This window comes from Liolophura sinensis, chromosome 10 (assembly GCF_032854445.1).
Source record: "Liolophura sinensis isolate JHLJ2023 chromosome 10, CUHK_Ljap_v2, whole genome shotgun sequence".
Lineage (NCBI taxonomy): Eukaryota > Metazoa > Mollusca > Polyplacophora > Chitonida > Chitonidae > Liolophura > Liolophura sinensis.
Genome location: NC_088304.1, coordinates 9,641,834 through 9,664,561, shown reverse-complemented (window position 1 = coordinate 9,664,561; position 22,728 = coordinate 9,641,834). Strand labels below are relative to the sequence as shown.

Genomic DNA, 22,728 nt, shown 5'->3' with positions numbered 1-22,728 from the left:
TGATTTTAAATATAACAGCAACACAAGCTACCCATTGTAATCACGAAGGACTTACGCAACTTTTTCCTGGATGGGTTGATTCTCACGCAGATGTTGGTATCGCAGAATTAGCCAACGTCTGTTAAATCATTTTATTGATTCATTTATTTCATTGGTGTTTAACGCCGTACTCAAGAATATTTCACTTACACGACGGCGGTTAAATGATATACATGTACCAGTACAGCTAACCGTCCTTGGCATACTGTAATGTACCAGATCTAATGTACCCCATTTTTTCACTTGCTACAATACAAACTTTCAAACCAGTCAATTGTCACAAAGCCATTAGCCAATCGTATGTGTTTTCCAGCCGTTACACTGTGCCGCAAACAAACACACATTATGAACCTCACTCAATGTCTAAATGCTCTTTGTGGGACAAGGGTTGAAGCGAATTCTTCCTGATCTGGTGGAATTTATGTTGATTTGGCAGCTGTTTCCAGTGTGTTTAGTGGTGTCTGTGGTTTGTCTGTAACTTGAGGGAGGGAGATATTCCAGATGTGTCCGTGAGCTCACTCAAAGTGTTTCCCACAGGAGGTCTTTGTGGGACAGTGACCAAGGGCCAATGCGAACACTCACTGATCTGGTTTACAGAGTGTATATTGATTCAGATCATGTTTCAGTGGTGTCAGTGGTTTATCTGTAACTTGAGGGAGTGAGATATTCCAGATGTGTCCGTGAGCTCACTGAATGTGTTTCCTACAGGACGTCTTTGTGAGACAGTGACCAAGGGCCAAGGCAAACACTCACTGGTCTGGTTTACAGAGTGTATATTGATTCAGATCATGTTTCAGTGGTGTCAGTGGTTTATCTGTAACTAGAGGCAGTGAGATATTCCAGATGTGTCCGTGAACTCACTCAAAGTGTTTCCCACAGGAGGTCTTTGTGGGACAGTGACCAAGGGCCAAGGTGAACACCCACTGGTCTGGTTTACAGAATGTATATTGATTCAGATCATGTTTTAGTGGTGTCAGTGGTTTATCTGTAACTAGAGGCAGTGAGACATTCCAGATGTGTCCGTGAGCTCACTCAATGTGTTTCCTACAGGACGTCTTTGTGAGACAGTGACCAAGGGCCAAGGCGAACACCCACTGGTCTGGTTTACAGAGTGTATATTGATTCAGATCATGTTTCAGTGGTGTCTGTGGTTTGTCTGTAACTTGAGGGAGGGAGATATTCCAGATGTGTCCGTGAGCTCACTCAATGTGTTTCCTACAGGACGTCTTTGTGAGACAGTGACCAAGGGCCAAGGCGAACACCCACTGGTCTGGTTTACAGAATGTATATTGATTCAGATCATGTTTTAGTGGTGTCAGTGGTTTATCTGTAACTTGAGGGAGTAAGATATTCCAGATGTGTCCGTGAGCTCACTCAATGTGTTTCCCACAGGAGGTCTTTGTGGGACAGTGACCAAGGGCCAAGGCGAACACTCACTGGTCTGGTTTACAGAATGTATATTGATTCAGATCATGTTTCAGTGATGTCTGTGGTTTATCTGTAACTTGAGGGAGGGAAATATTCCAGATGTGTCCGTGAGCTCACTCAAAGTGTTTCTACAGGAGGTCTTTGTGGGACAGTGACCAAGGGCCAAGGCGAACACTCACTGGTCTGGTTTACAGAATGTATATTGATTTAGGTCATGTTTTAGTGGTGTCAGTGGTTTGTCTGTAACTAGAGGCAGTGAGATATTCCAGATGTGTCCATGAGCTCATTCAATGTGTTTCCTACAGGACGTCTTTGTCAGACAGTGGTGAAGGACTTGGTTCCAGCCGGAGCAGATAAACCACAATTCTTTAAGCCTACACCATATCCAAGAAACTACCCGTAGAAGATGTTTTGTCTGACAGTAACAACCATGATCCTAAAAATTTTTGTTTCTTATTGAACTGAATACTTGCTTTTTCTATAAATATTATAAGATTACAGAATCAATAGTTTATATATCACAGACACTTTTTGTTTGGTTTGAATTTGAGATCAGGAACCAAAGGAATCCAGGGGAGCGGCCGAAGGTGGGTCTTGCGTTGTCACGGCAAACTCAGAGGTGTACAGATGATTGACAATGTCAGAGCTCATGTCTTCTAGTTCCCCAGCAACTTCTGTGAGACAGTCGTCGATAATTTCATCAGATACCCTGGAAAAGGAGAACAAAATTTGTATTCTTTTATATTACTTTTCCAAATGTAAAAAGTAACTTACACGTGCACATGACTGGTGCAACATCTTTGTTTATTAATTTGTTTGATTTGTGTTTTGTTGGCGTATTCAAGAATATTTCACTTAAACGTCAGCAGACATTATTAAGGTAGGAGGAAACCGAGCGAGCTGCTTCTGCAACATGAATGCTTCTTTCAGTAGTTATATTTCCATATATGTCATCAGGGCAAGTGAGATGGTACCATTATGTTGTTTTGATGTCACCTAAGGAAAACCCAAGCTAACTGCTCTGTAATGCAAGCATTAAAACAAATGAGCTGAAAATGGCCAAAAATCATAAACACTTAATACAACTGTGCCAATTAGGCATGAATATATTCATGTGCATGAGTTAGGCATGGACACAAAGTTATGCATGAGTTAGGCATGGACACATACATGTGCATGAGTTAGGCATGGACACATACATGTGCATGAGTTAGGCATGGACACATACATATGCATGAGTCAGGCATGAACACATACATATGCATGAGTTAGGCATGGGCACATACATGTGCATGAGTTAGGCATGAACACATACATGTGCATGAGTTTGGCATGAACACATAGAAATGCATGAGTTAGGCATGGACACATAGAAATGCATGAGTTAGGCATGGACACATACATGTGCATGAGTTAGGCATGAACAAGTAGGCATGAACACAGAAATGCATGAGTTAGGCATGGACATATAGAAATGCTGGATATATGGATGTATTCACAACCTTAACACACAAAACAACCCTGTTGCTACAGTGTTTGGTCACACACCCTGTTACTACAGTGATTGGTCACATACCCTGTTCCTACAGTGATTGGTCACACACCCTGTTTCTACAGTTACTGGTCACACCCCCTGTTACTATAGTGATTGGTCACACACCCTGTTCCTACAGTGTTTGGTCACACACCCTGTTCCTACAGTGACTGGTCACAAACCCTGTTCCTATAGTGTTTGGTTACACCCCCTGTTACTATAGTGATTGGTCACACACCCTGTTGCTACAGTGTTTGGTCACACACCCTGTTGCTACAGTGATTGGTCACACACCCTGTTCCTACAGTGATTGGTCACACACCCTGTTGCTACAGTGTTTGGTCACACACCCTGTTGCTACAGGGATTGGTCACACATCCTGTTGCTACAGTGTTTGGTCACACACCCTGTTGCTACAGTGTTTGGTCACACACCCTGTTGCTACAGTGTTTGGTCATACACCCTGTTGCTGCAGTGTTTGGTCACACACCCTGTTGCTACAGGGATATGTCACATATCCTGTTGCTACAGTGATTGGTCACACACCCTGTTGCTACAGTGTTTGGTCACACACCCTGTTGCTACAGTGTTTGGTCACCCACCCTGTTGCTACAGTGTTTGGTCACACACCCTGTTGCTGCAGTGATTGGTCACACACCCTGTTCCTACAGTGTTTGGTCACACACCCTGTTGCTACAGGGATATGTCACATATCCTGTTGCTACAGTGATTGGTCACAAACCCTGTTGCTACAGTGTTTGGTCACACACCCTGTTGCTACAGTGTTTGGTCACACACCCTGTTGCTACAGTGTTTGGTCACCCACCCTGTTGCTACAGTGATTGGTCACACACCCTGTTCCTACAGTGTTTGGTCACACACCCTGTTTCTACAGTGATTGGTCACACACCCTGTTCCTACAGTGTTTGGTCACACACCCTGTTGCTACTGTGTTGTTCACACACCCTGTTCCTACAGTGTTTGGTCACACACCCTGTTACTACAGTGATTGGTCACACATCCTGTTACTACAGTGTTTGGTCACACACCCTGTTACTACAGTGATTGGTCACACCCTCTGTTACTACAGTGATTGGTCACACAACCTGTTCCTACAGTGTTTGGTCACACACCCTGTTCCTACAGTGTTTGGTCACACACCCTGTTGCTACAGTGATTGGTCACGCACCCTGTTACTACAGTGATTGGTCACACCCCTGTTCCTACAATGTTTGGTCACATAAAAAGATTCACTATATTTTACTTCTCTATTCACTGAGTATAGAATCCAATATGTTTAAAAGATGTGTATGTAAATGTATGTAGATCTATGAGTACCGGTACTCACTCCTTAACGAGTTGCCAGGGATCAAACTTCCCTGCCACATGGTGGCACGTCCTCTTTAGGTAGCTCTCATACTGCTCCACATTTTTTCTAATCTCCATGACAACTTCCTGTGGCAGTTTGACAGGAACTCTGGTTATAACCTCAGGAACACCAGTATTGACAGAGTTAGGCAAGGGTTGTCTGTCCCTGTCTGCCCTGAATGGTTTATTCACCTTTGTGAACAAAATAGGTCCAACATCTGCTTCTGGCCTTGATCTAAAACAAGTATTTATTACATTTAAACAGTGTAAAGTAATCGAGAACAGATTCTGAATTGACGTGAAATTCCACAATTTTACACAACTTACGTATTTTTAGTGCAGTTTATGCACATTTACAATTAGATTTTAGAGACAAAACTACACTGGTTGGATTGCGCAATTTCAGGGTTTCACAAAAAGTATAATTTTATCAGTCTACACAGAATATGCTACACAGAACAAACACCTTGTAAACGTGCAAGAAGGTTGAAGAAATACCAGTAATATCAACAGACGTATTTCCTTTGGAGCCAAGTAATTTGAAACGAACATTTTCCACTTGTTTAAAGAGTTTATATCAACCTCTGTTCAGTGAAATGACATGGACGAAATGGTGGAAGAAAACAATGTATTTGAAAAAAAAAAAAAGAATGACAGATGTTTTCAGAACGTTCAATATAACATGTTCTTCATACAAGAAAATTCAAATGGCAAATTAGAATCGGCAACCAGAATAAATGTTTCCCACACATATATCACCATTACAAATTTATCGGGCTATCAAAGCTCAAATGAGAGTGTTATATAAAATAAAATTTTTGCACTAATATGACTGACAGTTGTGTCTGGCCAGTAGATATGCTTATTGATAGCTCACCCTAATTTCAGTCGCTCAACTTCGTGTCTGGAAAATGATGCCAAATCTAAAGGTCCAGGGTCGGAGGGTCCGTCATCACCAACAACTGGAAGGTATGAAATTTGAGAACAGATCTAGATATTCTGATTCAAGTACAGCTCATGCTGGTTCCTCTCCGGCTGTAAGTGGGAAGGTCTGCAGCAACCTGCTGATGGTTGTGGGCTTCCCCTGGGCTGTGCCCGGTTTCCGCCCACAATAATGCTGGCCGCTGCCATATAAGTGAAATATTCTTGAGTATGGCGCAAAACATCAATCAAATAAATAAATAAATAGATATTCTGAATATTATCATGATACATTAAGCTTCAAAGTGTATCTCACAGCCATCTCACAGCCCTCTCGCAGTGCTGGGTACATATCAGCTTTTCTTATTTCCCAATCATTTGAAAATTTACTGGAGCAAACCAAACCCCATAGAAACCCACTCTTACTTCTGATTAGTTTAATGGCTTTCTTCACAAAAACGAAACAAATAAAAATGGTTGTTAAAGGTGGGATTTTAAAATTGAAGAAACAAACCATAAAAGTTTTATTGAGATCTACATACCACATCTGCGTATCTCTTCTGTGTCAAACTTCACTGATGTCCACCTACGTCGTATCGCTTCCTGCTCAAGCTGCAAAACGTTTCATATTGGAAAATATTAAACACACAAACCAGAAACAACAAGACATATACTTTTATACATGACGTCTCTTTCTTGTTGATCCACCAATATATGCTTAGCATAAAAAAAGCATAGATACTTCTTAAAAAGCTGAGAATTCACACATTTAATGTTTCCATATTTTGACCAAACTTTATATGTAAGCTACAAATATACAGAAGGTGTATACAATAAAATACTGTGTCTTCTCGTTAGTTGTTTCAGGTGAGTCCATGTCGCCGAAGTGTTGCCGCCACAGAAGCTTCATGCTGAGGAAGTCAGACACGACACTCCACCCAGTCACAATATCCTTACATCCGACCAACCAGTCATGTTTCCTTGCTAAATCTCTCACTGCTGAGCGCCACGTGAGGCAGCAACAAGTGCCATCAGATCCAGGTCTGATCCCAGGAAGCTGTCCCCTCTAACCATTAGACTATTGTGTGCTGTCCTATTAAGATACAAGCCTGGCTTAAGCTCTAATACACGCTTCAGCAATCTCTGTACAACCTAACCAACATCTCACCTCCATTTGCTCCAGTCGCTGTACCATCACCTCCAGTGAGGGGTTGTTCATCAAACTGGCAGCTTGTTCGGTGACAGAGTTCTTTCCCTGTATAGCTTGGAACTCTTCAACAGTATTGGTGAGGAGGTCATTAAACAATAACTCACTCAGTACCTCTCCTCTTGTCTGTTGCTATTAAGAAAGAATTTAAGATTTAAAACCCAAATCATAGAAAACCCTTCACTGACAGACTGGGTTCCAAATAAAGCTTCTTGATCAGGATTTATTTATTTATTTATTTGATTGGTGTTTTACGCCGTACTCAAAAATATTTCAGATATGACGACGGCCAGCATTATGGTTGGGAGGAAACAGGAAGCCCACAACCATCTGCAGGTTGTTGCCAGACCTCCCCGCGTACAACTGGAGAGGAAGCCAGCATGAGTTGGACTTGAACTCACTGCTTTGGTTAGAGCCTCCTAAGTCATTGCACTCTGATGGCAAGTTAACCACTTGGCCACAGAGGCCCCTCATGATGTCTTAAGATTTTCTCAAGGTTATGTCTTAGTACTCTCTATACACTGAAAAAACAAATGTTTGTCATTTAAACATATCTTTGCAACAGATAACAAACGAGTTTAACAAATTAATGCCTTTCAGTAAATATCAGACTCGTACCTATACTATTTAGAGCATTAGAATGATCTAACAGTTTCAAAAGCCTGTAATTTGATATGTTTTATACATTTTAGGACATTCATCAACTATTTTGAATGGTAACACCAGCACATACTATAATAACTGCTTACTTTTAACATGTTCAAGGGATGTTCGTTTTTCAAATACACGTGTTTGTTTCATAAATATATTGATTTATTTTATCAATACAGTATTATCAGTATTTTATAAATACTCACATTTACTGTATAAATGCAATAATTTATGCAGTAAATTGGATGGGTTTATTGCTTAAACAGAGTGATTTGAAGTTGTTAATGTATATGATCAACATTTTAAAGGGGACTTATTATCAGTTGTTGGGTAAACATGTTAAAGTGTTGAAGTATGATATGTTAAATGTTAAATATTAGCTTTTTCAGTGTACAAGAGACTACTGGCAAAAAATTGATCCACGTAAATCTCATCAAATCTTTGCTACTATCTAAGAATAGCCCAAAAATATCAGCCTTATCTATGCACATGTAACCTATCAAAATTGTTAATAAAGTTCCTAAAATTATAACTCATAATTTCTTTTAAACTTTGGAGTCATTTTAACACTGTAAATAGTACAGGTATGAGTCTGACAGGCAATAGGTAGAGATATTCTTAGTATACAATACAGAAAATTTATTTTTATCAGCGAATATGGATTTTTTGCCAAAAATCTCTGGTACAGCCTCTTTAATGTTCTCAAAATATACAGAGAAAATGGGGTTTTGGATTTTCAGCTAAACTTAGAGAACAGGTTGTTAATATTTGTCATTTTGGGGAGGCAATTTCCTAAGCTCCTTGATTTTTTTTCTACAGCTAAAATAAACCAAACAGTCATTTCTGGTCTGTGATGAAATGTGCATTCATTTACTTATCTACGGTTCTTGAATTGCAGGAAGTCCCAAACCAGTTTTTGCGGACAAGAAAAACAGATCCCAAGAAACATTTATCTAAACTTACCAAGAAGAATTCTCCCTTACGCAAAATACTCACATCAATGTCAGAATCAAACTGAAAGTTTCTCCTCCGGTCTAAATTTGCTCTCATCGCTGCCTCTTGCTTCTTGGCTAGTAACTGGATTGAAAGAAATAAACCAAAATAGCGACTGATGCATGTGGAGAGATATAAAACTTTGTAGAATTACTCATACGCTAATGAAGTCTTTCATGTGAGAGAGAGCCCCTCTCCAACTCTCACAAAGTTTTCCTTCCAGCAATAATTACATGTGAGACAAATTGATTGATTTGATTGCTGTCAAATTATGTCATAGTCGAGAATTCTGTTTTCCGGTATTGAAATAGCTCTAGATATGGCCCTGCTGGCACTCAACTTTGTGGGTGGCAGAAATAGGAATGCTATGGAAAACCACCAAACATTGGAAAAACACTCAAAAACATTCTCACATTTTTGTCAACACTTTATGGTCGCAAAACTCCGATAAACAATGAGAGCAGCAGAATGTATAAAATCAGGTCCAAGGCTGGGATTGAACTCATATCTTGTGTGCCTCCAGATAACATACCCACTCTCACATACGCACTGGTTCTACATATGTACATTATTTTAAATCGAAGAACACACAATTTTCACATTTCTATGTGAGCCATCTGGGCATATGAAATTTCAACAACAGCAGGACCCCAGCAACCTTCTCTCACTGCCGAAAAATGCATTAAAATGACATCCGTAGTTATATTCTAGACCCTTCACCATTCTCACCTCTGATTGGCTGTATAGGGGCTCCAATCGCCTGGCAATATCTTCTTCACTGTGTTGTGCCACAGGAAATCTTCTATAACTGTTTCAACAAAATACAAAAGCTAGAGTAATACAATTGGAGAATTTGCACGCACTTAGTGTGGATGGAAGTTTAACAACAGCCAAGGAAGAAACCTTACAGTTGATGACCTATGGGTGATGAAAATATTTTATATTACAAAAACATACCTTGGTGATGGCGACCTTGACCTGGGCCTAGACCTTGAACTTGCAAAATGGACATGACCTTTGGGCTAAAAAATGAAAAAAAGAAATGACCTCAAGATAACATTGTAGTATGATCTGTTTTGTAAATTGATGAAACTTGCTTTTTTTAAAGACTTTTCTGTTTATGGCAGAGTTTTTACATCAAATCTGCTTTGAATACTGTATTTCACCTGAAGTTAAGCTTTGATACATTTTGCTTGATTCTGATACATTTTGCTTGATTCTGATTGGTTCATCCACCTCATAGAGCCACTGTGTTTTCTATGAAGTCTGGAAACATAAGTGTTTGCGTCAAAATGATCATGCCTTTATTTGTTTCTAAAAGTGTACTTGTGCCAAATATTACGTAAAATACAGCACATGGCAAAAATTTTACAGAAGCAGGATAGATTACAAAGTTAAAAAACAGATAAAACCACTTGCTAGAAAATAAAACGTCTCATTTGTCACAAATCTTCTGCACATGATCTCACCGATTTTTGTCTCCTTTTCTCCCTGAACAGTTCTCTGTGGACAAAAAAATTGACGGACCATATATTTTGTATCGATAACAGTAAATATTCTCCAGATGTACACGTTAGCTTCAATTTATTTATCAAATGCCATACAAGCAGAGTTTTTCACTTACATGATGACTGGCATGTACACGTATAGGGTTTTCATTGGTGGACAAAACCGAAGTGCTGAAGGCAACAAAACTATTGGCAAGTTCCTGACAAACTTTTCCACACATTAAGAACTGCACACTGTTATATTTAAAAAAGAAAAATGCATTATTCAGATCTCCTCTCAAACATTTAAATGGGATACTACAATAGATAATGGAACATTTTTACAAAGAAATCTATAGTGAATCCAAATTTGAATAAAAATTTGATTAAATGCCAAATTATGCACAACAACTTGTTTAAGCCTGTTCCACGGTATTTATTTCATTATGTATTTATTCATTAATTTTCGTTAATGTTTAAGTGGTTTACTTCGGGCGCTCAAATTTCCTCCACCTATAAAACTCAAAACCTTTATATGAAGTATGAAGTGAAAAAGGGTATGATTAAATAAGTCAGATAAATATAATACTTACAAAGTATTACTGATCTTACTGGTCAAGTAACTGAGTCATTCTGAGTAAATGGCATTAGGTGAGTAAATGACACTTGGTGAGCAAATGTGCTTTGGTGATTAAATGACACTTGGTGAGCAAATGGCATGTGATGATTACATAACGTTTGGTAAGCTCATGACCTTTGGTGATTAAATGACACTTGGTGAGCAAATGGCATGTGATGATTACATAACATTTGCTAAGCTCATGACCTTTGGTGAATAAATGACACTTGGTGAGCAAATGGCATGTCGTGATTAACACTTGGTAGGTTCATGACTTTTGGTGATTAAATGACACGTGGTGAGCACATGACCTCTGGTGAGTAATATACCCTTGATGAGTCAATGACAATTAGGTGACATTAGGTGAGCAGAGGCTGTTAGTATTGTACATGACCTTTGTGAGCAAAAGATGCTTACACAGAGAGATCCTCCATGGAAGCATTGAGGCTGGCACATGTGACACACCCAGGGCTGTGTGAACGGCTGCGTGGGGTGCTCAGTTTACGGGTCTGAGTTGGGGTGCCTGGAGGAATCCAGTAGGCGTCAGGTGGTTGACTTCTTCCTCTGCTGTGAGAAAAAAAAATAAATAAATAAAAATTGATTGTACTGGAGTTAATTTGCCAAAAAGGAAGTTTCATGAAAAAATGAGTCTAACTATACATAAATAATGCAAAGTCACAATATTTTTCTTCAAGCATTCTCTCCCGAGGTGGCACTCCTGCCAGCTCACCCTAACAAGTTATTGCAGTCTCCTGCCCAACATGTATGCATTGTGATACGGGCAGCCGTTCTCAGTTTCCTGAGAACTCACAAATGTGTGGTCCAATACGCATCAGTTTAATAATGAAACTAACCTCAAAATCCAATTCACTGCATCAATATCCATCTATCCACTGCAAAAAGCCACACTGACAATCAACAGCTAAGAAGTTTTTTGACGTGACAGCCATTTATCATGTGATGCTTTCAGCGTTAGTCATTAGCCAAGGTGATGAGGGCTTCTACAACATGGCTACTTGGAATGAATTGTCTGTCAGTGCTATATCCCCAATGCTGAACTTCATTTTCTTGGCTTTCAGAGTTTTATAGAATTTTTTTACATATTTTTCTGTGATAACTGTATCCTATATCATATTTTCTACGTATATATAGTGGCAGATTTTATGTCCATTTGAAGCTTGTCTGGCATACCTAGGGGAGGCTGGAGCAGAGGATGACCTGGGTTCACTGACATTGTTTCGCTGGGGGACAACTGCCTTCAGGTTAAAAGACATGGTAGGTTCTGCAAAATGACCACTAGGCACTGCGGGAACACCCATTGTGGGGGCAGGCCGAGGTCGCTGGAAAGACAAAATCGGATGCATATGTACATGTATGTGTGCTGTTGTTTTAATGTCATACTTAATTTTTCAGTCACTTTATACTGACAAAGAGCTAACCAGTCCTGTTTTCTTGCTCAACATCTTAATACTGAACTCGGGGATTCATGCAAGTCCATATTTTTACAACTGGAAACACAAAATTGAGTTTTTTTTCTGGACCAGATTGAGTTTATTTATATTTTAAGCGCTGACTGTAACTGGGTAATGAATTTTATTCTGCTCTAGCAACCAATTGTGAACCTGAAAGTATGTATTATATATATATATATATATATATCTATGAGAGAGAAAGTTTAACATGTGCACGATAAGGCGAGATAAGGCTTATCCTGCTCAGAGGTATGTAACGAAATAAACCATGCATGTTCAGTTGTTGGTTGCTATGAATATTAGAAGAAGAAAAGGAACTAACAAATATTACATAAAAGATAAAAATATAGGGCCTACATAGGCCTACACAACAACGACAACACTTATCCTGATCAGAGGTATATCCTGTAAAGTATTTTTATTTTCACAGATTTACTTCAAAAATGGGTTCCCCGAAATTAATCTTTGGTGAATTAATGAAGGGAATACTGAAAAAATATCTTAGAACTCTGTCGAGTGAGTACTTTTAGTTTTAATCAACTGGCAAAGTGACCTGTCACCTTTTAGGTAGTTGAACGTAAAATATAAATTCACCATTATCGGAGCCGGTCTTTCATGCTTGATTAAGTCAAGCAGTCAACGGCCATTGCGTTGTCGTATACAACTCATAATTTGTTAGAAGCTCACTCACTGGTCCACGGGTGACACACTGGCCAATGGGATAGGGTGTATCAAAGTGATATTCATTTGAAGCTAGTACGTGTTGTATCTACTTTTCTTTCACTTTCTTGGCATACCAAAGATTAATCAAACTAAATACTAACGAACTCCTAATTTGTTAGAAGTTCACTCACTGGTCCACGGGTGACACACTGGCCAATGGGATAAGGTGTATCAAAGAGATATTCATTTGAAGCTAGTACGTGTTGTATCTACTTTTCTTTCACTTTTTTGGCATACCAAAGATTAATCAAACTAAATACTAACGAACTCCTAATTTGTTTTATACTCACTAAGTCATATCACCATAGTCTGTATATATTTACAGCTTAATTTTAATATAATTACAGCCAATATATGCATGACCACTTCGGCCTGTCACAGATACAGCCGTCGGCGATGAAAGTCAACCACTCATCACTACGCTTATAGTGTTGAAAGCAGTTCCAGTTTCTATCCAAAAATTTGAGTAATTGTACCAGAAAACACAGAATTGAGTTTTTTAACCCCAATATTCAGTCCTTAACTGAATTTTACCACTGAATGGGTCTAAAATTGACGTATATGAATCCCTGTAAACTCCAAGCGAGGCAGCAAGTAACATTTTTGACCTGACGCAAGTTTGATCACAGGTTTACTGACTTTGAAGTGGAGGCTCACATCATTACATCACTGAAGCGGTTATCAATATCTGACAACAGGTTTCATGGAACATTTCTATATAATCCCCACCGTCCTCCCTCAAAACAACTAAACGTATTTACATGTAACATTTTCAGAAATTTAACCAAAAAAACTCATCAAGGCAAGCATCACAAGATGAGCTACCTCATATAGTTTCTCTGATCAGTGAGGCTGTGTGCCTGAATCCAGCTTCGGTTTGGTCGCAGATTTTTCGGGGCGTGAATTTACTTATCTGACTTGAGTTTTACACTGTACTAAAATATATCCCACTAAAATGACGGTGATCAGCATTATGGCGAGAGGGAACTGGTCAGAGCCTGCAGCTGGACTTGAGCTCTCTGCAATCGCACAGGTGAGAATGATGTGAATTAAGTAACTAATATATCATCATTGGTAAGTAACTAATATATCATCATTAGTAAGCGAATCTGAAGAGTAATTCATTTCTTCATTTGAGGTATCGGTATGCTTTGACTTTTTGTTCAAGTTTGTACTCCAGGCAAAATTACATATAAGAATGTCAAATTGTTTCCAGATATCAAGGTTTACCAAATACCAAAAATTTTCTCATACAAGTGGGGGCAGGCCTACAGACCTTACCTGTAAGTGTGGGGGCAAGAGTATCCCTTTGTGTTCTGCTGGTAGGGACAGAGGCTCAAACCTCATCCCCCTCCAGTTTACGCTGTCTTCCTCTGGCCCTGGCCCCGCTGCGCGACCAGTGGAGTTGTCTTCCCTTAGTATGGCAGCCAGGCCAGCTCTGAGGGCTGCTCGTCTTTCGGGGCTAGCAGATTTTACTGTGTGAGGGAAATATGAATTTGTATTAGCAAAAATGATTACAGAAAACTTAAGATTGGTAAATTTTTTAGCTGTACTCTCTCCACCATACATTAAAACCTGCTTGTTGAAAACAAAACTAGATCAACAAAAAAATACAAAATCAAACTAATAAAATACTGATCATGATACATGACCGTAACATTATTAGGCCTCACGGGGAGTAAGAACTTGAAATATATTAAGTTAATTTTTTAAGACGGGAAGCTTTGAGAGAAATGAAAAACAACAAATGACAGACTGAGAACTATTCCTGGAAGTAACTTGAGTACATTAGACAACATTACAGAATCTGCACACGACCTTTCCATTTATACATGTCATATGATGGTGGTCAGTTATATGGGAAAGAGGAAACTGGAGAGCTGTTGACCACTTATTGTCAGTAATGCTCACACACACAGTTAGAGCTGGCGAAGGTAGTGAAGAAAATACAGACTGTACTTTACCTGATTGTCTCCCCTTAGACTGAGGTTTAAACTTTCCAGCAGTGGATTTGGTTGCCTTTTTCAACACACCTACGGGTACATGGAAAGATATGCTTGTTTATACATTTACACTAAAACAAGTTCCTTGAAATCTTAAAAAATCAGTATAGTACCTCACCAGATTGTCAAACAAAAAAAAAAAAAAATATGGGCAAATATTTCCATTTCCACTGATAAGCTTCATAAAAGTAGAGGATTGTGTTAATTTCAAGAAACGATACAAAGCGATGTATGATTCAATATTTTGGTATTATTTAAACCATTTTCAAGAATGGGCAAAAAATCTACAGCTATAATATAAACTCCCAAATGTCAATGGTCATGGGCTTGTGCACTCAACACATAGCTTTTGAGTTATCTTTATGATAACATAGTGACATCCCAATGCAAATTGACATTCACATATTGCTAGCAACATATTTTTATGGCCTAAGACAAGACCGCATTTAGTCTGAAATTTTGCAAGATACCTTTACTGTTTTCATGACCATCTCGGTAATTTTGATTTCTTCTAACTACATGTACTGACAACAAAATCAACCCTAATGACCTTTTTGCCAGCACAGCGATGACTGCACCCACCTCTCTTCTTGGTGTCCACCTTGCATCCGCTTTGTTTGGGTCGGTCACAGTTGATGTTCCTCTCTGGCGATTTGTGTGCTGCTTGAATGATTCGACTTTCCTCCTCCCATACCGATAGCAGATCCTTTAAAGAGCAAAAAATGAAAAAATGATCATCAAAGTCAGGCAGTGAACCGGGAATATTTCACTTTTGCAAAGATTCAATGTATTTATGAAATGAACTATGACATTCATTTCAGGCATTCATAGAATGCCGATAGCTCGCCTGAAGTTCATAAGGCTTCATACTGTTTATGTCATGTGAAACTTTCAAATCTAGACCTCAAAACCAAAATAAAGGTAGAATGACTGACACTGTCATACACAGATATTATTCTCTTGTTAGACAGTGCTAAGATCTTGCCATTAATCAGCAAGAAAGGACAAATTATTATACTGTAACAACTATGACCGTTTGTCGCATGTGTAAGGATTGCAGAACAGTGACTGCGTGTGTTCTGGAGTTGTAGATCGTTCCCGTGGTGAAAGACACAGCGGAGAGTTTGTGCACAAATTTACCACAGAGGTCTCTGATATGCACATTGAGAATAGCATTTAGCAATCCATGTACTATAGGTGGCAACTGCAACCCTGTGAATGGCTAAGGAAATGTTGAGCTATGAGGTTAAAAAACTCCCTTGGTCTGATATGCAAATTGCTTCTGAGGACTGGCTATCTGTGTACTATGGATGATCAGGGCAACCCTATGATTGGTCCAAAACCGACCGAACCTGATCCCCACTCTCACAATACCCCTCCTTACTTTGTACAGGTAAGCTAAAATGAACAGCAAAAAGGTACCGATGGACAGTTGGATATGCACACCATACTGGTAGAAGACAAAGGGTATTCCACAAATGTAACACTCCACAAGATGGCCACATGCATATCATGAGAGCAGGTGAATCCACACTTTCCCTGTCCAAGTCTTAGCGACTCTTCCACAATCTGTTCCCTTAGATCACTCTAACTACATTTACCGACTTCAACAAGTGTTTTGATTTGTACATAGGCTTTACTTTGAAAAGTACAGATTCACATGCAGTGTACGTGCATATTTTATTTGGTGGGTGTTTAAGAATATTTCACTTACAAGATGTCGGGTGGCATTTTGCTCAGAGGAAACCGGGCACAGCCCTGAGCAAGTACATAACCATCTGCAGGTTGATGCCAGACCTTCCCAGTTAAGACCTGAGAGGAAGCCAGGAGAAAATGGAACTGAACTCACATCAACCGCATTGGTGAGAGGCTCCTGGGTCACTGCGCCATGCTGCCATGTTAACGACTTGGCCATGGATGTCCACTGAATAAGAATACTTACTTCAATGTGACCTAGAAGAGTGACTGTTGTCTGAGCATCCGTCTGTTTGTCTTGTGCGTCTGTCTGTCCATTCTGAACAATTTGTGATGACAGAGTGGTTAACTGTTTGACAAGTCCTGTCAGTTCCCTGCACCCAGCTGGGGGGCCCTCACGGGGCAGCTGGTTTTGTAACTGAGTGACAAATGTCTGTAATGCCCTCACAGCACCTCGATGGGCAGAAGCTAGGCGGGTTAGAGTTTGAGTCTGAAATATGCATCAACATGTTTGGTGAACATTAAAACAATGAAAATGCTTCTACATTTTTTAATGTTATAGGGCAGAATTTACCATTCAACACTTTTCCAGTGACACTCAAAGTTTTCAAAATCACGGACTGTCTTAGGGGCGTTAAAGGATTATCAAAAGCTACATGTAGATCTTTTCGTAGATGCTTTCATAGGCACTGCAGAAATATCCACATTTTATTGTGGATTCAAAAACACCGAAACAGAAGAAAACATAGAAAGGCGCTATACTCACCATTTTCACTTGTAGGATTTTCTCTGGACCCAAACGAGTGAAGTCTTCCTGTATCCCTCGCACCTGTTGTTTGAGGAAGTAGACTGTCCGTGATGAGCGCGTTGCTTGTTCTTCACATCGTAATCGCCTTCTTACCTCCCCTTCCTCCTGACCCAAATGTAGGTCATCTTGACCTCTCAGCTTAATTGTACCATCCCGCATCATGTCTCCTGTCATCAAGTAAATTTATTTATTATCTGATTGTTGCTTTCATAATGCCATACTCAAGAATTTTTCACTTCTATGATGGCAGTAGGCTTCATGGATGGAGGAATTCAAACTCAGAATGCCCAGCATAAACCACCAATCTCGGGCAAATTACTGACAGACTTTCCCACACTTGACGTACAGACATGCACACCATTCTGGTAGAAGACAAGTGGTCTTCTAGACTTAAGACTGTGCAAACAGCCATACGTGCTTCATGGACAACTTAGCAAGCAGAGAGTGGGGGAAACCAAGCAAAAGGTGATGTACATAAAAGCCAGTCAATTCAAGCAATTCTGACTTAAAATGTAAACACACATACAACCATAGCTGTAATATTTTTGAAAACACCCCTTTGGACAAACTGAGATGAGCAGTATAATATGGACAATATGGTTCTTGCCACTTCCACCGAATAAGCTTGTTTCCAAAAATATAAGGCTCCCATTTTCAGGCCTGTGGAAGCAAGATATACAAGAATGGGTCACTCTCTGAGTGGTCTACGCTGCCAACGTCCAGCCCACTAACCACTGGGCCACGAAGCTGCGTTTTTGAAACCGGTTCAATCGGTATTTTCTACCTGGTCCAACTGCGGCATGTAGTCAGGGTACTTATGTAAGGTACCTTGAGAAGAGGAGTTGTTATCTCTAAGCTCTGCTCGGTTCCCTCTACGCTGAACGCCAAGCGAGGAGGTTACAACTTCCTCTTTTAAAGTTTTAGGTGTGACTCGACCCAGGATTGATACTGGATCCATCGCTCCTGAAGCGGACGCTCTAACAATTGTGCTATCCAGGCTGGTCATGGTGAAAGTACTGTATTTGGTCTCAAGTTTCGTATTTTTCACGTCGCACATTTTACTTGATTATGACTGATTCATCCACTGTATCATCCACTCGTAAGATTTCTTGTAAAGTGTTATTAATTTCTTATCACAAAAACTTAAGTGCTTGCATCCCACGTAACTGTTTTAAAGCATTTACAGGCCAAACTTTATGTGAAATAGAATGTTTGTTAAGTTTTCATTGTTTGTTATATCTCATTTGTGCATAAAGCATTTACATAACCAACTGCAGTAACATTTTTTCATTTTAAAATACATATACTAAATGTTCAATATGTTTATACCAAAAATCAGAGAGAAAAACTTCTTTTTCCCATCGCATGGCAAAAGAATACGAAATGTGGCAAATATCACATTATAGTTTGACAAGAATGTATGAAAAATAATTTGTGATAAATACCGTCTAAAATTCCCTGAATCAAATCCTGTATTTTCACCAGAAATTGCTGGATCTCTGTCTGCAGGCGCTTAATTTCAGAAGATTGAAGCTCATCTTTTGTGAGAGCTCTTCTGGGGTTGTAGTCACGTGTAGGTGGAGAGGACGTTGTTACTGAAAAAAAAAAAATAAACATATAAAATAAAGATGTTTTTGATGTTTCTTTGCAGGTATTTGACAATAATGTTCCTGCATGTATCATCTTTGGCAGGTATTATAACTCTTCCTCACTGACAAATATACTGGCAAAAGTTTGACCAGTACGTCACACACCCCGCTGCTGAGCATCAAGCAAAAACCAAAGAAAGGCCATAATATTTTGTAGAATGCAGCAATATGATGTGCATATAATTATCTGCAGGTCACATGTGGGAAAGTTTGCCAGTAACTTGCCAAAGGTTGTTGGTTTAAATGGGTGCTCCGGTTAACTGCACCTATGAAATGCAACGGAAAAATCTTTACTGTGTCATTAAGCAACAATGAAATAGATCAACCAGTTTGGAGGAGGTGTGCTCTGACATGTCTTTGAGGAAAAAAAAAACATTAATTCATGCTTAGTTTTTTTCAGTCAACAAGACTACATTTAATTATGTGGATTTATGTTTGTGATTGAATGTTATGTAGGAGGAAACGTCAATCCACAACGACATTCTTGGAAAATATGCATTTAGCGAAAAGTGTGATTCAGTCTATAAACACAAACCTGGAAGCTGGGAGGTAGGAGTTGGACTCCCAGTCCTTTCTCTTGATACCAATGGCTTTCCCTGTTTGCTGTTATTTCCAAGAATTCCCTTCCCAACCCGTTCCCTTATTTTCAGCACATTTGCTTTTTTCTTCTTTAATTCCTGTTGTCTGAGTCTTTCTCTGTATTCCCTGCTTTTTACTATTTTTGTTCCTCTTCGACTGAGTGGTGAGGGTGACCTTGAATGATCTCTTTCATTTGGTGACCTTGATTTTTGACCCATTACTTCTGCGAGTTTTTTCTTCTTCATGTCTCGTTTTGCCAACTGAACTGCGATGTCTAGTTTGTCTTGTGAAAGAGCCTGAAACTGGAATGTTTTCCCAGCATTGACAGCCAAAGGGGGCATAACTCTGCCTCCATCTACTGCTCCAATTTTTTCCACAATGATCGGGTCAATAACTTGATGTCGTAAGGCCAGGTTTGAGGCAGATGGAGGCACGCTCATGTTGAACTGCAGCTGGTTCTTCATACTGATTGGTTAACTATGCTTCATAAATTATTTCTGAAAGTCAAAAGGCATATATATAAACAAGCATTCTATTTATTTATTTTTTTTTATTGATGTTATGCCATACTCACGATTACTTCATTTACATGACAGTGGACAGCATTATGGTTGAAGAAAAGCTGGGAGGGCCCAGGAAAAACCCATGTCCATCAGCAATTTGCTGGCAGAAGTTCCCATATACGACTAGAGAGGAAGCCAGCATGAGCTGGACTTGAACTCACAGCAACCACATTGGTGGGAGGCTCCTGGGTCATTGCGCCATGCTGGAGTGCTAAACTCCTCGGCCCACGAAGGCCCCTAACAAGCATTCAGGAAGTACAGGGAAAGCAATACATGTCCCAAACAAGTTTAAGCTCAATACTTACATGTAAACTTAATCTGTAACTTGGCATGATGAAGAAATGTTTCAATTCAATATGAACCGTTGAAAATATGGACACATGGCTTTCACGGCAGACCAAGCATGTGTTATATTCCGGAGAATTTTTATTTTCTGTAGATAATTACTAATTACTTCTATAGTTAGCCACTTGTAAGAGTGTGTAATATCCAATTTGCTTATGGAACCTGCAGCATCCCTGTCCGATAAAATGGTTTCATCCACACGCTGCAATGATATAACCACTGACACAAGGGAATGTCAACAATGACCAGCTCATGGAAAGTTGTTGAGTAGTGAAAGTTTAAATTCGGTTCAAATTGAATGTCACCTTTCTCCACCTACCGCTACTTTCTCACCAAGAGCACAATACATGACTGACAAATGCTGCCAACCAACACGTGTTGTGTACATAACAAAGGAGACATGTAGTGCGTATGGTCACTGTAGGAAAATGTGGCTGACAGTTGTATAGTACTTTCTCAGTGAAAAGGTTTTATATTTTTGTCAAAGACGGAAGCTTTCTCAGGGCTTATCTGTATGCCATTGCCAAATTAATAGGTGGTTTGCAGACTTTACATTACAGCACAAATTACACGAGACAGTGCAGATGCATTGACCTGATTAATAAATAGAGCACAGACCTCAACCCAATTTGGTCAGAACAGAAAGCTAGTGACTGCATTTAGTGCATAATGGCACTGAGTTCAAGTCCAATAGTTTGCAGCATCACAGCACCACATGACAACTTCGTTCACAGTTGTATTAGCACTTGTTTTTTGTCAGCAGTTAAGTATTAAGACAAACTGGGAAGAGGTAGCTCTAACAACTGACACGATTTCCATTTTGTGTTAGCTGTCTTGACATCATACCCCGAGGATAGCCGGCAACCTGGTGTGGGTAACTGTAGTATAACCGTTAAGTGCTACTCAGTTCAAGCGCTGCATTTGTAACAACGTTTCGTGGGACAGATCAGGATAACCTATTTATCGGTCTGCACAATTACACTCAACGCAACCGATCGTTTCGTTCGCGTCAAATTCTGTGGCGTGTATAAAGCTTCATTCCCACCCATTATTGATAATAATAATTGGTCTAAAACTTGATTTTCGTCGTAGTCTGCATAGCATCATCGATGTCATTATGGAAAAATCTGGGACACAATTTTCTTAATTTATTACAGTACCATAACATCACTGATGGACTCCGCCACAGTGTCAAAAATAACGCAAAGACTAAAGTTCATCTACATGTAGATGGAGTGGTGCGTTGTTGCAAACTTTAGGTGGATTCTCTGGGATGCGGACGAAAAGTTCCCCAGATGAAAAATCCCCAGACAAAAAGTACCTGGACAAAAAGTCCTCCTATTACTGGAAAGGTGGACAAAAAGTCTTCATAACTCTTCATAACTTAAGCTTGTTATCTTCATACATTTGAACAAACTGATACTTGTAAAAGAAGAAAAAGACATTACTGTTGTTCTTGATATAAATTGAAGCACATGTATTAAAAGCTATAGCACATGAATGCAGCACAACTTTCTAGCAACATTAATGCAAAGCAGTCCACTTTGATTCTTCTCTTAATCCTCTTACCAGATAATGGGGTAACAGTGATTAGCAGCTATAACAGTATATACTGTACAACAGTATAACAGTATATACTGAAAAAAATGAAGTAAAGGAAATTATTTTCAATTCATTCATTCATGGATTTATCGTTTATAGTAATTTAAAGTGGCACTGTCACCCAGAAATTAGAGAATTTAACACTAAAACTGAAGCTGTGAAGTGTACTTCTTTGCATAAATGGTGCTAGAAAGTTGTGTCACGTTTTTGTGCTATAACTTTTAAAAAGCAGGCTTCAATTTATATCAAGAACAACAGTGATGTCTTTTCTTCTTTTACAAGTATCAGTTTGTTCAAATGTATGAGGAAAACGAGCTTTAGTTTTGAAGAGGACTTTTTGTCCACCCTTCCAGTAACAGAAGGACTTTTTGTCCAGGGAATTTTTTGTACTACACCCGGCTTCTCTTCCACTGCTTCATAAGACATGGGCCAGAGAGACCAAAGATACAGAAAACTACAAAATTACGACAGGGGAACAGAAAAATCAACAAATGCTTTGAATCAATCTCTGCATTTCAACTCTACCTGAATTCATGTAATTGCCGTACGCTGTTTGATTTTTTTTGGCGATAAACTGTCACTTTGTTGTTGTTGTTGTCAACAAGCTGTGACATGTCAACCTACATCAATCGCCAGTTTGCTGCAGCTTACTGCCCTGAATTACCAAATAAACCAACCAACAATAAAAAAATTATCTGTATCTTAAATCTTTTCTCTGAACTAACAGGACCGTTTAGAGCAGAAATAGAAACCAACATACTGTTTCAATTCATATCTTTGCAGAACATTTGCCGTCAACGTTCGAACCATCCGCCATTTGAGCAAAGGGAGATAATGCGAACCGGCAAAAGTGTTAAGATTGAATGAGAGCAAAAACAGCCTGATTCGACAATGTGTCAAGTTATATAAGCCAATGTAACTCTCATTTTATGTTTTACTAAAGTTTTCGATGGAATAAAAATCAAACAAACGGGGACGTCAATTATGAACGCTGACACAGTTTTAGATAAATGTTTTCTGGTGGGCTGCTCTCCCCTATAGT

The 22,728-nt window shown here is 39.3% G+C and overlaps 1 protein-coding gene across 1 annotated transcript; it reads right to left on the bottom strand.

Annotated features, from left to right (window-relative positions):
• Window positions 1–1,212: 1,212 nt before the first annotated feature.
• LOC135476860 (protein moonraker-like) lies at window positions 1,213–22,501 on the bottom strand. The gene is made up of 19 exons (XM_064757003.1): window positions 22,447–22,501; window positions 19,133–19,673; window positions 18,394–18,543; window positions 16,907–17,115; window positions 16,388–16,630; window positions 15,028–15,151; window positions 14,407–14,475; window positions 13,724–13,917; window positions 11,439–11,587; window positions 10,665–10,814; window positions 9,611–9,644; window positions 9,099–9,163; window positions 8,871–8,949; window positions 8,145–8,225; window positions 6,459–6,629; window positions 5,833–5,902; window positions 5,247–5,331; window positions 4,350–4,604; window positions 1,213–2,176 (listed from the first exon to the last, which is right to left on the bottom strand). The coding sequence occupies exons 2-19, from the start codon at window positions 19,638–19,640 to the stop codon at window positions 2,020–2,022; spliced, it is 2,793 nt and encodes a 930-aa protein (XP_064613073.1). The 5' UTR covers window positions 19,641–19,673; window positions 22,447–22,501; the 3' UTR covers window positions 1,213–2,019.
• Between the last annotated feature and the right edge of the window lie 227 nt (window positions 22,502–22,728).